We start from the raw sequence: 16,618 nt of genomic DNA, 5'->3' as shown, positions 1-16,618 counted from the left end.
GTTCGGCAAAGATTAGCACTGCTCTAGAACTTCCAAACTCATTATATACTCCTAGAGTAAAGGTGTATTAACCTGTTTTTATTTGTGGTATTAAGGTTTGAACATGCAATACAGATTTAACTATTGTGGTATAGAACATGTCTTTATCTTAAAATTTAATAAAATTAAGTTTCGTAAATTTTACAAAAGAGAAATAATTGGATATGGATTGATTATAACACCTTGCATAAAATGTTTGTCAGCAAATTTTGATTTAGTTTTAGTCAGTCTTTTGACTAAAATGTCGTTTTAGTCGTATTTTAGTCATCAGATTTTCTTTAGTTTTATAGTCATTTTAGTCGACGAAATTAACACTGCTAACGAGGCCCACAATAGGCCAAAACGTACGTCTGGGGTTTAGCCGTTTCGTTCAGAGGAGGGATTGCCTGGTATTTTGGGGCTTGACAGTGCTGTGAAGTCAGGATCAGACTGATATGCCTCAGGAAAGTTATTCTCTGTGAAAGGCACACGTTGAGCAAAAAGAGGCTGCTTCTTGGGTGGTAACTAGCCATAGAACAAGCTATTATTCGTTCCCAGGTTGAGCGCTTCTCTTTTTAACACACGTGTGTAGGGGCCATATAGATACATCTAGCATTTTTATTGGAGTAGTTTTAAATGTTGACTTTATTGGTGCGGATTTGTGCTGGAAATACATACTGGCACTTTAGTATTTGTCTTTAGGTGTGTCTGGTGGTAAAGAGTTGATACTGTTGGGCAATTTTTTTCATGAGACCCCAAAAAGTATTTGGAACCTGTGTGGATCAGAGAGGGCTTCTTGCTCTACAGAGGAGAGTGCATTTCAGTTGTGAAAAGTGAGTTAATTGTTGGGAAGCACAGACTAAATACTCCAGTGATGGAGTGTTTAACATTAAGACAGAGGTCTAAACTAAGACAGTAAAAACCTGATTAGAAACAGTCAGAATTTATTTGAATTAGAGTGGACCTGAAGATAGGAGCCAGTAGGATAAATGCTATTAAGTACCATTATTGCTGCAAAACATATTGATCATCTCCTTTATTCAGTTAAAGTGCGTATAGTCAATACATTTGTTTCAAACAAAAATATACACCTTTATTTACAAAAGAAAATGCGTACAAAACAAACTGTACATTTAGTGCAGATTCAGTATCAGGAATAATTTCCCACAGCAAAATAAATAAAGTTATCACAACATTCAAATATCAGACCACTGTACCATGTGCAGCTCAGATAATGTATTTAAAGCTATACGTTTTGTCGCAGGAAAGCCGCTGTCCCTTACACCGGCCGCAAAGCTCCTGGCAGTGAGGTCTCTTGAGGTCAATGTGTTTCCTCTCCGGACACGTGCACCAAGCTCTCTGGCACATCTGCAAGGTAACAAACGTAGTAACAGGAGGTGGAAAAACAAGAGTCCATCTCAACCTACACAATATAAAATCTGTCAGTTTAGCTTCCATTAATACAGTTAGTAGCAATGGGCAGTCAGATGTTAAATCATTGCCCAATATGGCCGCCAGAAGCATTCAGCCATTTTCAGAGCTTATTTTGTGAAGGTGCAAATACAGATCTTCCTGTGATTCACACAAAAAAACCAAACTCCAAAATAGCAAAATGCTCATGGCAGCCAATATCATTTTTATAGCAAAAATGTCCCAATTGCACATCCATAACAATTAGAGCGCCAAACTACTTAAAGTTAAAGGTAAACTTTGGTGAATGGAAAAAAAAACAAAAAAAAAAAAACACACCCTTAAAAAAAACAGGGGAACTTTCAATCAAAATTTACAAAGCAGCCGTTTTAATTATAAAAAAAAAAAATTCCACAGCCAGAGCAGCTTCCCCCCTCATGGAAATACTCTCTTCACACATCAGAAATGACTAATCCGGCTTCCTCCAATCACAGCATGGCCTCAGGCAATGACTACCCTGGGGAGGAAGCCGGATTAGTCATTGCTGATGTGTGAAGAGAGGATTTCCATGAGGGGGGGGGGGGGGGAGGGAAGCTGCTCTGGCCGTGGAAAAAAAAAAAAAAAAAAAAAATTTTTAATCAAAAAACCAGGTGCTTTGTAAACTTTGTATTTTAAAAAACGGGCTCATTCACCAAAGTTTACCTTCACTTTAACACAAGGTAAACCCACACAAGTCATTAAAGAGAGACAACCCCCAAGAGAGCAGGAACACAATACATTTTACAATTATGAAAGTTAAATTTGACTTCCATGTTAGAGTACAGTAAAAAAAAAAAAAAAAAAATATCCCAGTCTACATCTAAGTAATTTTTCCCATGGGTGTTCTATTGACATTTAGCTCCTTTCCGAGTAAACTGCAGTATGCTCCGGAGTGCACTTTATGGCTGCAGTGTGTCAAGGTATATGTGAAGATTAATATATTATTTACAATCCTCCCCCACTCAGCATGCAAAACTACAATGCATCCAGGTGAGAATAATGAAATAAAGCATTTGGTCAGTTAATAAAAACTGGTTTTAAAATCCAGGAAAGTAATAATTAACATTTACTTGATGATCAAATGTTAGACCACCAACCTCTGTTGTAGACAAGGTTCTGCACTATATCCTGATTAAAGATAACATTTAAGTTGTTTAAAACGGAGCATCTATTTCATTGCCTGGATTACAAGGAAATATAAAGGAATACTCAAATATTCAAACAAATTTCAAAATAAGGATCTATATAAATGTTAAATTCCAAAATATCTGCCCTTTATTTTTCAGATAAGATGCCCATTGAATGGTAGCCATGAACATGGATCTGTGTATTAAAAAAATTGGGAATGTGAAACATGCTGTATTTGTATGAACGTATATAGCAGGATGTTAAATGCTATAATTTTGGAATAAATTACTTTGATATAATGTTAAACAGTGTTTGGTATTGGAATAATCAAAAAATTTACATGATGCTGTCCTGTCTGGAATTCAGATTATAAGTGATCGATGCAAGAGGTTATGATGGGTTAAATAATTATATAAAGGAGATATTTAAAATATAACAAAAATTATGGTGGGACTATATCTGTTTGTCATGCTGCCCCTGGTGTTGCGATGCAAGAATTACAGCCAAAAGACAATTGGTTGTTAAGATGCATTTCCCTAGCAACCATACATTTCCAAAATGAACCAATAAGAAGGGACAAGGTTTCCGAAGGGCCCCCCATATTCTCACCTATGATTAGACAATATAAGCTGGAATGCAAGATGAAAAAAGGAGGCTGCTGATGATTTTGCTAAACTGACTGAAAACTGTTGCGTGGGACACAGTCAAACTATAAGCAAAGTGGGCCATACTTTTTCTTATCAATTGCACTTACACTTATCTTCATATGAGGTGATCTGAAAATATTTGGAAAAGATTGAACTACAAATTGGCTAAAAACTGGTGATGTATGATTGTTCTAATTTTTGATATTTGAATCAAGGATATTTAGCAACTATAGTCAAATAGACTTAAAGGAATATTCACTGCTGCTGAAGTTAATAGATTTAACAAGCATATTTATATTTTGGATTCATGTTCATTAGTATGGATAGTTTTAAGCTAAATATTTAAACAAACATCCATTGTTGCTGTAGGTAGCAGACTTAGAGGAACAATTGTCTTTTAACATTATATTTCATAGCCCATGTATTCTAAAACAAATCCTTAGTGCCAAGTAGTATGTATGTATGTATGTATGTATGTATCTAAGAATTTATTTTAGCTTAGATAAAGTGGTATAGGAGTTTGCACAAATAGATACTATTTTTATTTAAATTAGAATCAATTGTGGCTACATAGCCGATTGTATTGCTTGAAGGTTAGTAGCTAATATCTTGGAATCTCATTGTGTTAAATGAATGAAATTCTATTGTCAATAAGGCTAGATTAAAAAAGTTACAATTTGGTTTGCTTTGTAAAGAGTATTGCAACAGTTTAAACACTGTATAGTTTGACTCATATTCTGGTTCCTACAAATATATTTCAATGTGTTTATAGATAACAAAAAAGAAATTAGGAATTTATATTAATTTTATGGTTTTGTATATGCATTTTATTGGGGTTTAGCTTTAAAAATAATTAACTATATTGTGTTATAACCCGGCCATATACTGACAAGTGTTTGCACCAATGATTCTGCATATAAAAGAAAGTTGGAGCAACGAGACACGCTTGAAGGTAAGTTTGTTTTTTTATTTACCCGTCAGAAGCAATATTCCTGAGGCAGATGGTAACCTAGTTTTTGTACTATATCCTAACACTGCCACATAGTGCTCATACCTTAGCCTACCTCAGTATGCTCATATGGAAAGGAGCCAAGTATAAATGGATAAGACATGAGGTCTTAACTCACTGACTTGTTAAATGTCCCCGTGCCACAAAGCCAGTTATCAGACATGTGCACAGTGGAAAAATTTGTTTTGGATTTTAATAAATTCAGATGTAGTCTATTCGTAAATTTGGAAGTTTGGTTTGTGTTATGTTGATTCCGAGTTACAAACTGAATTATTTCATCGTTCTCTCAAAAAAAAAAAAAAATATATATATCTGAATTGTGATTAGTCCATGGCCATTTGAACATAACCAATAAAACCGAACTGATTTGTTACAATTGCATTCGGATTAGTTTAGTTTCATTGCTAGGGTAATTTGAATCTCGTGAAACGCACATGTCTAGGTCTCACAGCTGGAGGGGTTATGTTTTACTCGTCCCTGCAGTTTATACCTCTTGACAAAGTAACCTCTCCTTGTCCTCCTAGGGCAAAGGTCATGCAGAAAGTTTGTCTACAGGAATAAGAGGGGCTGCAGTAATGACTAGGGAACCTCTCATGATTCAGATAGAACTCAAAGGAATGATGTGCTCTAAGCTGATTTTTTACATGAAAAATTTAACTTTTTTACAGATCCAAGACTTATAACAGAAAGGTTAGACGATTACCTTTCCACCGGTGGGTCTTGGGGGTCTGTAGTTGCTTAGATACAGGCTTCTAAGCAGCATGCCCCCTTTCCCTATACACTTTACATTGCCCATTTTAAATAAAGTTGTGGTGACGTCACCGTGCAAAACTTGAAGCCCCGGCAATGTCAGTCACTATACAGACCCAATAGCCAGGGTAGAAGCCTCCAGATCTCCCATAAGGTGGGAATGTGCTAGAGACTACTGAGCCGTCATTAGCACTCAAGAGGTTAAGCAGCTTTCTAATTTATTCCTATTCAGTTTCCTCTTGGTATCTTTATTTGATAAAGCAGGAATGTAAGCTTAGGAGCTGTCCCATTTTTGGTTCAGAACCTGGGTAGCACTTTCCTATTGGTGTCTAAATTAACCTGAATCATGAAAGTTTTATTTTGACTAGATTATTCCTTTAACAGCCCAGCACACTAAAAACGCATCCGATGATAGCTTTATTACAAGTATAAGAAATCAGCTTTACACCGTACAAGACAGAAGGTTAGAATACAAAATGGCATCTTAAAGGGAAAATTCTCTTGTGATTTAGAAAAATGTTTACAATTAACTTCTATTATCAATTTTGCTTTATTCATTTGGTATCCTTTCTTGAAGAAGCAACGCACTAATAGAACTAGTTAAACACATCAGTAAACCAATCACAAGAGCCTTATGTACAGACACCAATCAGAAGCTAGCTCCTCTGCCTATCTAGATATGTCTTAAGAAAAGGATACCAAGAAAATTATGCAGATTAGATAACGGAAGTAAATTGGCAAGTAAAAAAACAAAAAAAACACACAATGACCCCCCCCCCCCCAACCACAAACAAAACCTAAATCATGAAAGAAAAAAAAAATTGTGTTTCATGTCCCTTTAAGATCTGTACAAGAAGCACCCACTGCTATTCTAGTGGCATCTAAGGAACTAGATAGGACACAGACTGAAGCTGCCCTCACCTTGCACTCTATGGACTCCACGTAGTATGGGTTGTAGCCCTTCTGGCATTTGTGACAGTATTGCTTGAAGTAAACCTGAGAGAGACCAGATACAGGTGTTAGACTATTGCTGTGACAGACACACTCCAGCCCTGAACCAGGTAAGATTGCAGTACACCAGGCAACTTGCTATACTACACGTGTGTGATGTATCTGACAGTACATTAACAGACCTGTGCCCAGGAAGGGGAAGGCCGTTAGGGAGGTATTGAGGACTCGAGCTGGCAAGCGCTATAAGCCTGTGTATCCTGGGCACAGGTCAGTTACAGATACACAGGCTTACACTAGCGCTTCAGGTCTTCAATACCTCCCTGACTCAGGGTCGGCTCCAAAGGGGTCATTGCCCACCCAAATGGAATGCTGTGCCCCCACAAAAATATTGATATGATCATACGCTTTAAAAATAAATAAAATAATGAATTATGTAATGCTGCATGCTGGGGCAGAGTTGGCTGCCAAATTGTGAGGTCGCATCAAGCATCTGCAAGGAGCTCCGTGTCTTAACCTCTTAATTGGAATTGGAAGTTAGACTTTTTGGACTCGTCTTTAACCCTATTAAAATTTTACCTATAGTGAGTTACTCATTTTCTTAATTAGATAAGAATGATTGTATCATAAATATGTCTATAAATTGGTGCCGGCTTCTATCGACGCCTCAAAAGTGCACTGTGATCTTAAGCCAGGCCTAAGATCACAGTGCACTTTTGAGGCGTCGATAGAAGCCGGTAGCCATTTATAGACTTATATTTATGATACAATAATATTCTTATAGGTTCACAGGACATAGGTTGTTTTAAGTAGCCCGATACCCATTAGTTATTGTGAAACAGGTATAGCTAAATCTAATCTACCAAATTACCAGTACCTGAAAACCTAGTATCCTCACTGCTATTGCAAACAAAGGGGTTAATTGCATTGGTGGGTTGGGGTGCATGGCTGTTTAGGGGACATGATTAAGAATTAGTTTAAGGGTTTTGGATCATGGTGATTAAGGGGTGAATTGTTTTTAATGAGCTATTGCTGGGGGTCTCAAGTTTAATGGCCGTTTTAGTGCACTGCATAAGATTTAGACTTTTTTTTTTAACCCTAGTGATTTAGCATATTCTCCAAATGTTAATAGTGGAGGTTTCCTGCACAATATGTAGGTCTGCTCTTATTTTGACTCATACATGACTCTTCCCCCCCCCCCCCACCCCCATTTCATTGATTCTGGAGCCGATCTTGCCCTGACTGATGGGCTTCCCCTTCCTGGGCACAGGTCAGTTACAGTCAGGGAGGTATTGAGAACCTCTAGTGTAAGCCTGTGTATCTGTAACTGACCTGTGCCCAGGAAGGGGGAAGCCCATCAGTCAGGGAGGTATTGAGGACTGGAGCTGACAAGTGCTAGTATAAGCCTGCATATCTGGGTACAATGACAAACAGGGGGAAAGACAGGTTCCTGTATTACTAGTGAAACCCAATTTTTATTGTGGAGTTTGTATGGGCACTAACAGATACCTGATGTCAGAAGAGCAGTTAGAGTATTACACACATGACATTACAGGGTCTAATGTGCTAGTAAGCTCAGACATGCAGACAACTTGTATGCGACAATTAATAGTCAGAGACCCTGAACAGAGACCCACCCCGTTGATAAATTGAACATGTAGAAGACATAGCAAAATCTGAATTTGCCAATAAAAAAAAAAAAAAAAAAAAATATATATTACGATTCAGATAAGGCATGTAATTTTAAACCACTTGCTTTTATCACCAATTTTGCTTTGTTCACTTGGTATTCTTAGTTGAAAGCTAAACCTAGGAGGTTCATATGCTAATTTCTTAGACCTTGAAGACGCCCTCTAGTGGTCAAAATGCATTCAGATTAGAGGCAATTAGTTCATGTGTATCATATAGACAACGTTGAGCTCATGCACATGAAGTGACCCTGGAGTGAGCACTGATTGGCTAAAATGCAGGTCTGTCAAAACAACTGAAATAAGGGGACAGATTGCAGAGGCTTAGATACAAGGTAATCAGAGGTAAAAAGTATATTAATATAACTGTTGGTTATGCCAAACTGGGGAATTGGTAATAAAGGGATTATTTTTTTTAATATTTTTTTTTTTTTTTTTTTTTTTTTTAAAGATTCTGGTGTTGACTGTCCCTTTAAGTCATTCGGTGCCCCCATCTAATTAAGGGACAGTCAACACCAGAAATGTTTAAAAAGAAAGAATCCCTTTATTACCCATTCCCAAGTTTTGCATAACCAGTTATATTAATAAACGTTTTACCTCTGATTACCTTGTATCTAAGGCTCAGCAGACTGCCCCTTATATTTCAGTTATATTAATATACTTTTTACCTCTGCAATTATCTTGTATCTATGCTTCTGCAAACTGCACCCTTGTTTCAGTTGTTTTGACAGACTTGCATTTTAGCCAATCAGTGCTCACTCCAGGGTCACTTCACATGCATGAGCTCAATGTTATCTCTATGAAACACATGAACTAACGCCCTCTAGTGGTCAAAATGCATTCAGATTAGAGGCAGTCTTCAAGGTCTAAGAAATTAGCATATGAACCTCCTAGGTTTATCTTTCCACTAAGAATACCAAGAAAACAAAGCAAAAATGGTGATAAAAGTAAATTGGAAAGTTTAAAATTACATGCCCTATTTAAATCATGACATTTTTTTGGGACTTGACTGTCCCTTTAAGTCCAGGAAAGTGGTTTTGATCCCATGAGTGCAATACCGACACTCACTTTTGTATCAGCTATTTTTATAAACTCCCCCGGTCTCTTAGCACAGCCTAGGTCAGTGATAGAAAGCCTTGGCACTAGAGATGTTTAAGAACTACATTTCCCATGATGCTTGTCAGAGTACATAAGCATAATGGGAAACTTAGTTCTGAAACATCTGGAGTGCCAAGGTTCACCATCACTGGCGTAGGTTAATAAGCTCAGCATGCTTGGTCCGGCCTACAGGCAGCAGCTACCGGCACCCACTGGCTGAGTATAGAACACTTTCAATAAGAAGAAGTATTGGCTCAGGCAGAATTCTTTTTGCCCTACCTATAATAAAAACCACTAGAGAGTTGTCATGTTCAGCACTTTGCTATACACCAAGTACACTGGAACCTCAGATTTCCTGCACTGAATTACAAATGCTACGGCTGTTAGAGCGGTGTGAAGCAGCCAGAGACCATCACTCACCTTGTTTGTTCCGGAGATGCACCACACGTACGCGCTCTCCCATCGCACCTGACAGCTTCTGCAGTGAAAGAAGCCGTACTTTTGTTCAAGGAACTGGGGAGGGGGAAGGGGGAAAAGTGTAAGTCATCTCAAACACGGAAACTGGTTGCATGTTCACTTGGTAACCACAGACCTTTGGGTACTTAAATATGCTGTCTCTATTGGCTCAGGAGCAGCTCAGTAGAATAACTAACCCTTTGCATGTGCTAAATACTTAAAGGGACATAATACTATATACACTAAAGCACATGAAAGTGATTCAGCATAGCTGTAAAGCCGACAATTTGCTTCATTATTTAGATATTCTTTGTTAAATAGCAATGCACATGGGTGAGACAATCACTTTAAGCATCTATGTTAGGCTCAGATGCTGTTGAAAGGCATATCTAGATAGCTATGAATCTGCAAAGGATATCGAGAAGCAAATTAGATAAAAGTACATTTGAAAGTGGTTTTAAAAAAAACGGCATGTTTTCTAAATCATGAGAAAACATGACTAAACCAAAATTGCCTAGGATACAAAGAAGTCAGTTGATCCAATAAGAAAGTTTGAATAAGGTATCAGTTAAAATCACAGGAAGATACAAAGCTTCAATACTACAGCATGACCGGTGAAACGGCGACTTCACAGCATACACGTTTTGTGCGACCGCACTCGTTTACTGCCCTGCAAAGCCGCTGTTTAAGAAGTGAATTAAAATTGTACCTTGAAGAGACATCAGAATGAATCATAAATCCCGCTCTTTGCTAAAAGTATAGATTTACTCCAAGAGGGCGCATTAAATAGTGCAATTATACATTTCATACTATTTACAAACAACTTTACTGTACAAAATGAAGCCTCCATTTACCTGCTAGCGGTTTCACCTGCCATGCTGTATTATTGAAGCCTGTATCTTCCTGTGATTTAATACCTTAAACTTTATCTTATTGGAAGAACCGGCTTCTTTGTATCTTAAAGTGCGGACTCTGAGGCAACTGTAGTTGGTTACCTGCTTTGATGTTGTGACAAGAACGCCGCCCCCAGCATTTTATGTTTATGCTGGTCCCCGCTCTCCTGGTGTGCCGTTACTGAAGTGCCCATGTGATTGTGTTAGAGCACCTCAGGCTCAATCTGTGTGTGTTTAAATAACATGACTGCACACTCCCTTACAAGTCCTGGGACTAAAATCCTTTACAATGGGGCGTGAATAGTTAGGAGATTGAGGTAAAATCTTAACAGAGATGTTCAGGTGATATTTTCTAGTCAGCTTGCTGCAGCACTTTTAAGTGTTAAAACATTTGGGTATCATGGCCCTTAAAGCAGTGAAATTAGAGCACCACGGCCCTTTAGGCAACTGAAGTTCAAAAATAATTCCATTGAAAATGTCACATCCTGTTGTGCAATATGCAGGTTTGCAAAGTGTCTAATAGTGACAGCAATTACAAGACAGGTCTGTTGCTAAAGAATATCAGCCAAGTTTTAAATACAAATTAAATTTTTACTGCAATTATTGCATCCACCTTTTAACTTATTTGGAGGAGCCAGTCTGGGCTTTAGCTGCCGACAAGGACAACTACTGTACAAGTTAGTATAACGTTTAAAGTATTGTTTTACATTTCTGCAAGAAAGTTGGGGGGGGGGAGATATGTAGCAGAGTTAGCTATGTGCAGATGCATTTCAAATCCTAAGAATTTGAAACTGCACAATTTTTAGAGCTAAAAATTACATGAAAGGGGCAAAATGTATTGCAAAGTTGATTGGTGCCTACACATTATTGGCTGACTAGATGTATTCAGCTAGCTGCCTTAGTGCAATGCTGTTCCTTCAGCAAAGGATAAGAGAATTAAGCATTTGATTTAAAAAAAAAAAAAAAAAAAAAAAAAAACACAGTAAGTAAATCTGAGCCATCCTATGCAGTTCCCTGGGTAGAGCGCACAAGCACAGCCAGTAAGAATCTCTCATTGGACCAGCAAGGCACATTCATGCACTTCCTTTTAAGCTCATTTACATAACCTCCTGTAAAGATACAGTAGATTCTAAATGAAAGTATCTAGATTCAGGTACAGCACACCAATAAAATCTTTTTCTATTAGCAGATTTGCTGTGTTCCCCTTTGCTACAGAACAAAGCAATATGAGGAGCTAACTGGGTATAGCTGACTGTACTTTTGTCATTGCCTCCAATTAGTGCATTGCAGCTCCCGAGCATACCTAGATATTCTCTTTAATAATTTTACCAATGTAAGTAATTCTAAAAAGTTGGAAATTTAAAATAGTATCAGAGTTCATTTTGACCTGGCTGTCTCTTTAAACCCCTTAAGAGGTTTAATCTATAGCTAACATCCTGCAGCACATAATTTATGTAGTTCATCTAGACTGAAAGGAAAAATAAAATATAAATATAATATTCAGATAGCGCATGCAATTTTAAACAACTCTTCTATTCATTTTTTGTTCTCCTGGTATCTTGTTGATAAAGCAGGGACGTATGTTTAGGAGCCGGACCAATGGAGCACTATATTGCAGAAGTTTTGCAAGAGCACTAGATGCCTACCTAGATATCTCTTTAGCAAAGTATATTATGGGAACAAAGCAAATTGGAAACTTAAAAAGGACAGTCAAGTCAAACAAAAAATCCATCATGATTTAAATAGGGCATGTCATTTTAAACAACTTCCAAATTTACTTTAATCACCAATTTTGCTTTGTTCTCTTGGAATTCTTAGTTAAAAGCTAAACCTAGGCGGTTCATATGCTAATTTCTTAGACCTTGAAGACTGCCTCTAATCTGAATGCATTTTGACCACTAGAGGGCATTAGTTCATGCATTTCATATAGAAAACATTGAGCTCATGCACGTGAAGTGACCCTGGATTGAGCACTGATTGGCTAAAATGAAAGTCTGTCAAAACAACTGAAACAAGGGGCAGTCAGCAGAAGCTTAGATACAAGGTAATTACAGAGGTAAAATGTGTATTATAACTGTTGGTTTTGCCAAACTGGGGAATGGGTAATAAAGGGATTATCTTTCTTTTTAAAGAACAAATTCTGGTGTTGACTGTCCCTTTAAAAAGGATAGGTTGTCTAAATCACAAACGAACATTTTTCTGTGTCCGATACCTTTAATGAGAATGTCACCTTAACCCCTTGGCTGCTGAGAAAAACTAAGGCTCCTAAAAGAATAAGAGGCAATAAATGTATGCATGTTTACTGGTTCAAACAGGCACTATAATAAAACCGCTATACAAAAGCATTAATGCTCTGCTAACCAGTGTACCAATGACAGTCACTCTAATAGACATGTGCGATTCAGTTTGAATCGAAATTCGGACGAATTTTGCAAAATTCGGATCGATTAGAATTTCCGAATTGCGGCAGTGCCGAATCTACCGAATAAATCCGAATGAATTCAAATTTATTCGGATGGACTCGGATGGCCATGTATTACACTAGTATTGTACAGTATACTAGTGTAATACACAGCACATCCCACTTAAGTGCCGAAATTCCGAATTGATTCAAATTTTTCGCGGCTGCACATGTCTACTAATAAAAGCATTAATGCTCTGCTAACCAGTGTAGCAATGACAGTCACTAATAAAAACCATTAATGCTCTGCTAACCAGTGTACCAATGACAGTCACTCTAATAAAAGCATTAATGCTCTGCTAACCAGTGTACCAATGACAGTCACTCTAATAAAACCATTAATGCTCTGCTAACCAGTGTACCAATGACAGTCACTCTAATAAAAACCATTAATGCTCTGCTAACCAGTGTACCAATGACAGTCACTCTAATAAAAACCATTAATGCTCTGCTAACCAGTGTACCAATGACAGTCACTCTAATAAAAGCATTAATGCTCTGCTAACCAGTGTACCAATGACAGTCACTCTAATAAAAGCATTAATGCTCTGCTAACCAGTGTACCAATGACAGTCACTCTAATAAAAGCATTAATGCTCTGCTAACCAGTGTACCAATGACAGTCACTCTAATAAAAGCATTAATGCTCTGCTAACCAGTGTACCAATGACAGTCACTCTAATAAAAGCATTAATGCTCTGCTAACCAGTGTACCAATGACAGTCACTCTAATAAAAGCATTAATGCTCTGCTAACCAGTGTACCAATGACAGTCACTCTAATAAAAAGCATTAATGCTCTGCTAACCAGTGTACCAATGACAGTCACTCTAATAAAAGCATTAATGCTCTGCTAACCAGTGTACCAATGACAGTCACTCTAATAAAAGCATTAATGCTCTGCTAACCAGTGTACCAATGACAGTCACTCTAATAAAAGCATTAATGCTCTGCTAACCAGTGTACCAATGACAGTCACTCTAATAAAAGCATTAATGCTCTGCTAACCAGTGTACCAATGACAGTCACTCTAATAAAAAGCATTAATGCTCTGCTAACCAGTGTACCAATGACAGTCACTCTAATAAAAGCATTAATGCTCTGCTAACCAGTGTATCAATGACAGTCACTCTAATAAAAGCATTAATGCCCTGCTAACCAGTGTACCAATGACAGTCACTCTAATAAAAGCATTAATGCTCTGCTAACCAGTGTACCAATGACACAGTCACTCTAATAAAACCATTAATGCTCTGCTAACCAGTGTACCAATGACACAGCTCTGCAGACTAAATAGGTTATTAAAGCAGCGCATGCACCATCACTAACATGCACACTGCAGGGAGGAGAGAGTCTCCAATAGCTACTTTGTTACAGGGAGGGGGTTTAAGCAGCTGAAGAGTGACCCTAATGTGCTCAGAAATTGTGTTAAAGGGACAGTCTATTCCAAAATAAAAACTCATGATTCAGATAGAGCATTTCATTTTAAACAACTTTCCAATTTACTTTTATCACCAATTTTGCTTTGTTCTCTTGGTATTCTTAGTTGAAAGCTACACCATGAGGTTCATATGCCAATTTTTTAGACCTTAGACATTTTGACTGTTTTTCACCACTAGAGGGTGTTAGTTCATGCGAGTCATAGATATGACTGTGCTCATGCACGTGGAGTTACATAGGAGTCAGCACTAATTGGCTAAAATGCAAGTCTGTAAAAAGAACTGAAATAAGGGGGCAGTCTGCAGAGGCTTAGATACAAGGTAATTACAGAGGTAAAAAGATTACTATAACTGTGTTGGTTACGCAAAACTAGGGAATGGGTAATAAAGGAATGATCTCTTTTAAAATAACAATTCTGGTGTAGAATGTGCCTTTAAAGGGACATTAAACAGATACAGCATGCGATTTTAAACCACTTTCAAAATTTACTTCCATCAAGTTTGCTTCATTCTCTCGGTATTCTTTATTGAAGGAGCTGCAATGCACTACTGGGAGCTAGCTGAACACATCAGGGAAACCAATGACAAGACATGTGCAGCCATCAATCAGCACCCAGTAATGCATTGCTGCTCCTACCTAGGTATACTTTTCAACTAAAAATGGCAAGAGAACAAAGCAAGTTTGATAAAAGTTTAAAATCACATGTTCTGTCTGTGCCAGTGATCCCAACGGTTTGAGGTAACAAAGAGGGGGCCAGATGGTGTGTGTTCTACCCACCCCTGCACTTAACAGGGATCTAAGGAAGTGTAGACAGCCAATCAGAAGCAGATTCTGCAGTAAGCATTTGGTGAATCAGGCAGGACTACATGTGTAACAATATTCCTAGTCACATACTGGGAGTCAGACTTTATGTCCCTGTTTCAGTTGTGTTCAGTAAACAATCCATAGTGACTCAGCAGGGCACTGAACAGAAACCAGAAGAATGACAGCTCATGCATGTCATTTATCTGTTCCCGATTAGCCACAGCAAAAGACATTTGAAATTACATTCAAATAGTATGTTCCTGGAGTGCAAAACAAAGCAAACTATGTAGACAAGATCACACTAACAGTAAAAGCCCCCCCCCCCCCCCAATACTGTTATTATATATTAAGACTTAAAGGGACACTTTCTTTGCATAAATGTTTGGTAGATCTATTTATATAGCCCATAAAGTTTTGTTTTTTTTAATAACTTTGCGCTGATTTTCAGACTCCTAAACAAGCCCCAAAGTTTTATGTGAATACTGACGTATAACTACTCCAGCTTGCTCCTGTTTGTGTAAAGGGTATTTTCATATGCAAAAGAAGGGGGAGGGGGAGTGTCTTATGTCCCCACTTTCAGTGGGCTTTCCAGCTACCTTTTCAACAGAGCTAAGCTGGAAGCTTCCAAGTAAGTTTTGATACCGTTTTATACTGGATTTTTAGATCAGTATCTGTGCATATTCTTTATAGTAGTGTTTATTACAAGCAGTTACATGAAAATGAGTGTATACTGTCCCTTTAATGGCCATTGACAAGCAAATCAGACTAACACGTGCAATGCAGCAAATCTGTCTGGCAGCAGAAAGGTTAATACCCCACTTGATAGCCCCTCAGGGGTGGCATTAGTGTCAGGCACTATTCTAGCTTCTGTGCTGGTTGCAGAAAGTGAAGTTTGTTAGCAAGTGGGCCGGGCACATGAGATCACCTTCACTTACCTGGAATGTAGGTTTCTTTGGGCCCTCGTTGAATTTGGTGATCTCAGCATCCTCCTGTGCTACCACCTGGGTCTCACCCACACGTAGCATAGGGGGCAAGGTGAAAAGCCTCCTATCAGAGAGCCTAGAGTACACTGCTAGCGTGCGGGTGAAGCGCACAGGAGTGATAATGCCCAGGCCTGCATGCTGCCCAGGCACTGGGCGGTACAGATAGGGCCCTCCCTTGCGGTTCCTCAGTGTTCGGGGCCCTAGAGAACACTGAACAGATGCATCCACCCGTGGGTTCACCTGCACACCTACCTCACGGGTGTAGAATTTGCCCAAGCCAAATTCAGGGCCCAGCTGGCTCAGTAAGGCCTTTAGCTGGGCCCACTTGTAGTTATCTAAACAGTCAAAAGGGTGCACTGGCTTCATGGGGCCCGGGAGCCCTTTGTAAGGTGGCTTCCAGTACTGCTGCCTGGGCTTGTAGAATGGAGGGTTGGCTCTGTAAGGAGGGGCGCCATAACCTGGGTACACAGGATACTGAGAGTACATTACACCAGCCATGTCTGCCAGCTTCACTCAACATAATAACACTGGGGTGTGTAGGTCTTTTATCAGCTGCCCAGGGTAATTACACAGCTAATTAATCTAATTAGATGCACTGGTGGCTGTCTGAGCTGCAATGATACCATCCCAGGGAGTTATTAACCTTCTGTCTGCAACAGATGGTGGCAACACTTTCTTTTAGCAATCTGGGGGATCCCACTTTACTACATTCACTGAAATAAGAAAAACACCCTATGTCCTGTGTTACCTTTTCAGCTCCTAGCAGATCTCACTAGTGTCTTTATAATATTCAGAGGAGATGAGAAACACCCTATGTTTTAGCTGCTAACAGATCTCACCAGTGTCA

The 16,618-nt window shown here is 38.6% G+C and overlaps 1 protein-coding gene across 1 annotated transcript; it reads right to left on the bottom strand.

Moving 5' to 3' along the window:
• Positions 1-1,240: 1,240 nt before the first annotated feature.
• LOC128652168 (zygote arrest protein 1-like) lies at positions 1,241-16,269 on the bottom strand. The gene is made up of 4 exons (XM_053705110.1): positions 15,724-16,269; positions 9,156-9,248; positions 5,923-5,997; positions 1,241-1,386 (listed from the first exon to the last, which is right to left on the bottom strand). Exons 1-4 carry the CDS (start codon positions 16,267-16,269, stop codon positions 1,246-1,248), a joined length of 855 nt encoding a protein of 284 aa, XP_053561085.1. The 3' UTR covers positions 1,241-1,245.
• Between the last annotated feature and the right edge of the window lie 349 nt (positions 16,270-16,618).

This window comes from Bombina bombina, chromosome 3, assembly GCF_027579735.1.
Source record: "Bombina bombina isolate aBomBom1 chromosome 3, aBomBom1.pri, whole genome shotgun sequence".
NCBI lineage: Eukaryota > Metazoa > Chordata > Amphibia > Anura > Bombinatoridae > Bombina > Bombina bombina.
The sequence above is the reverse complement of the archived record's forward strand: the minus strand, read 5'-3'. Positions and strand labels throughout refer to the sequence as shown.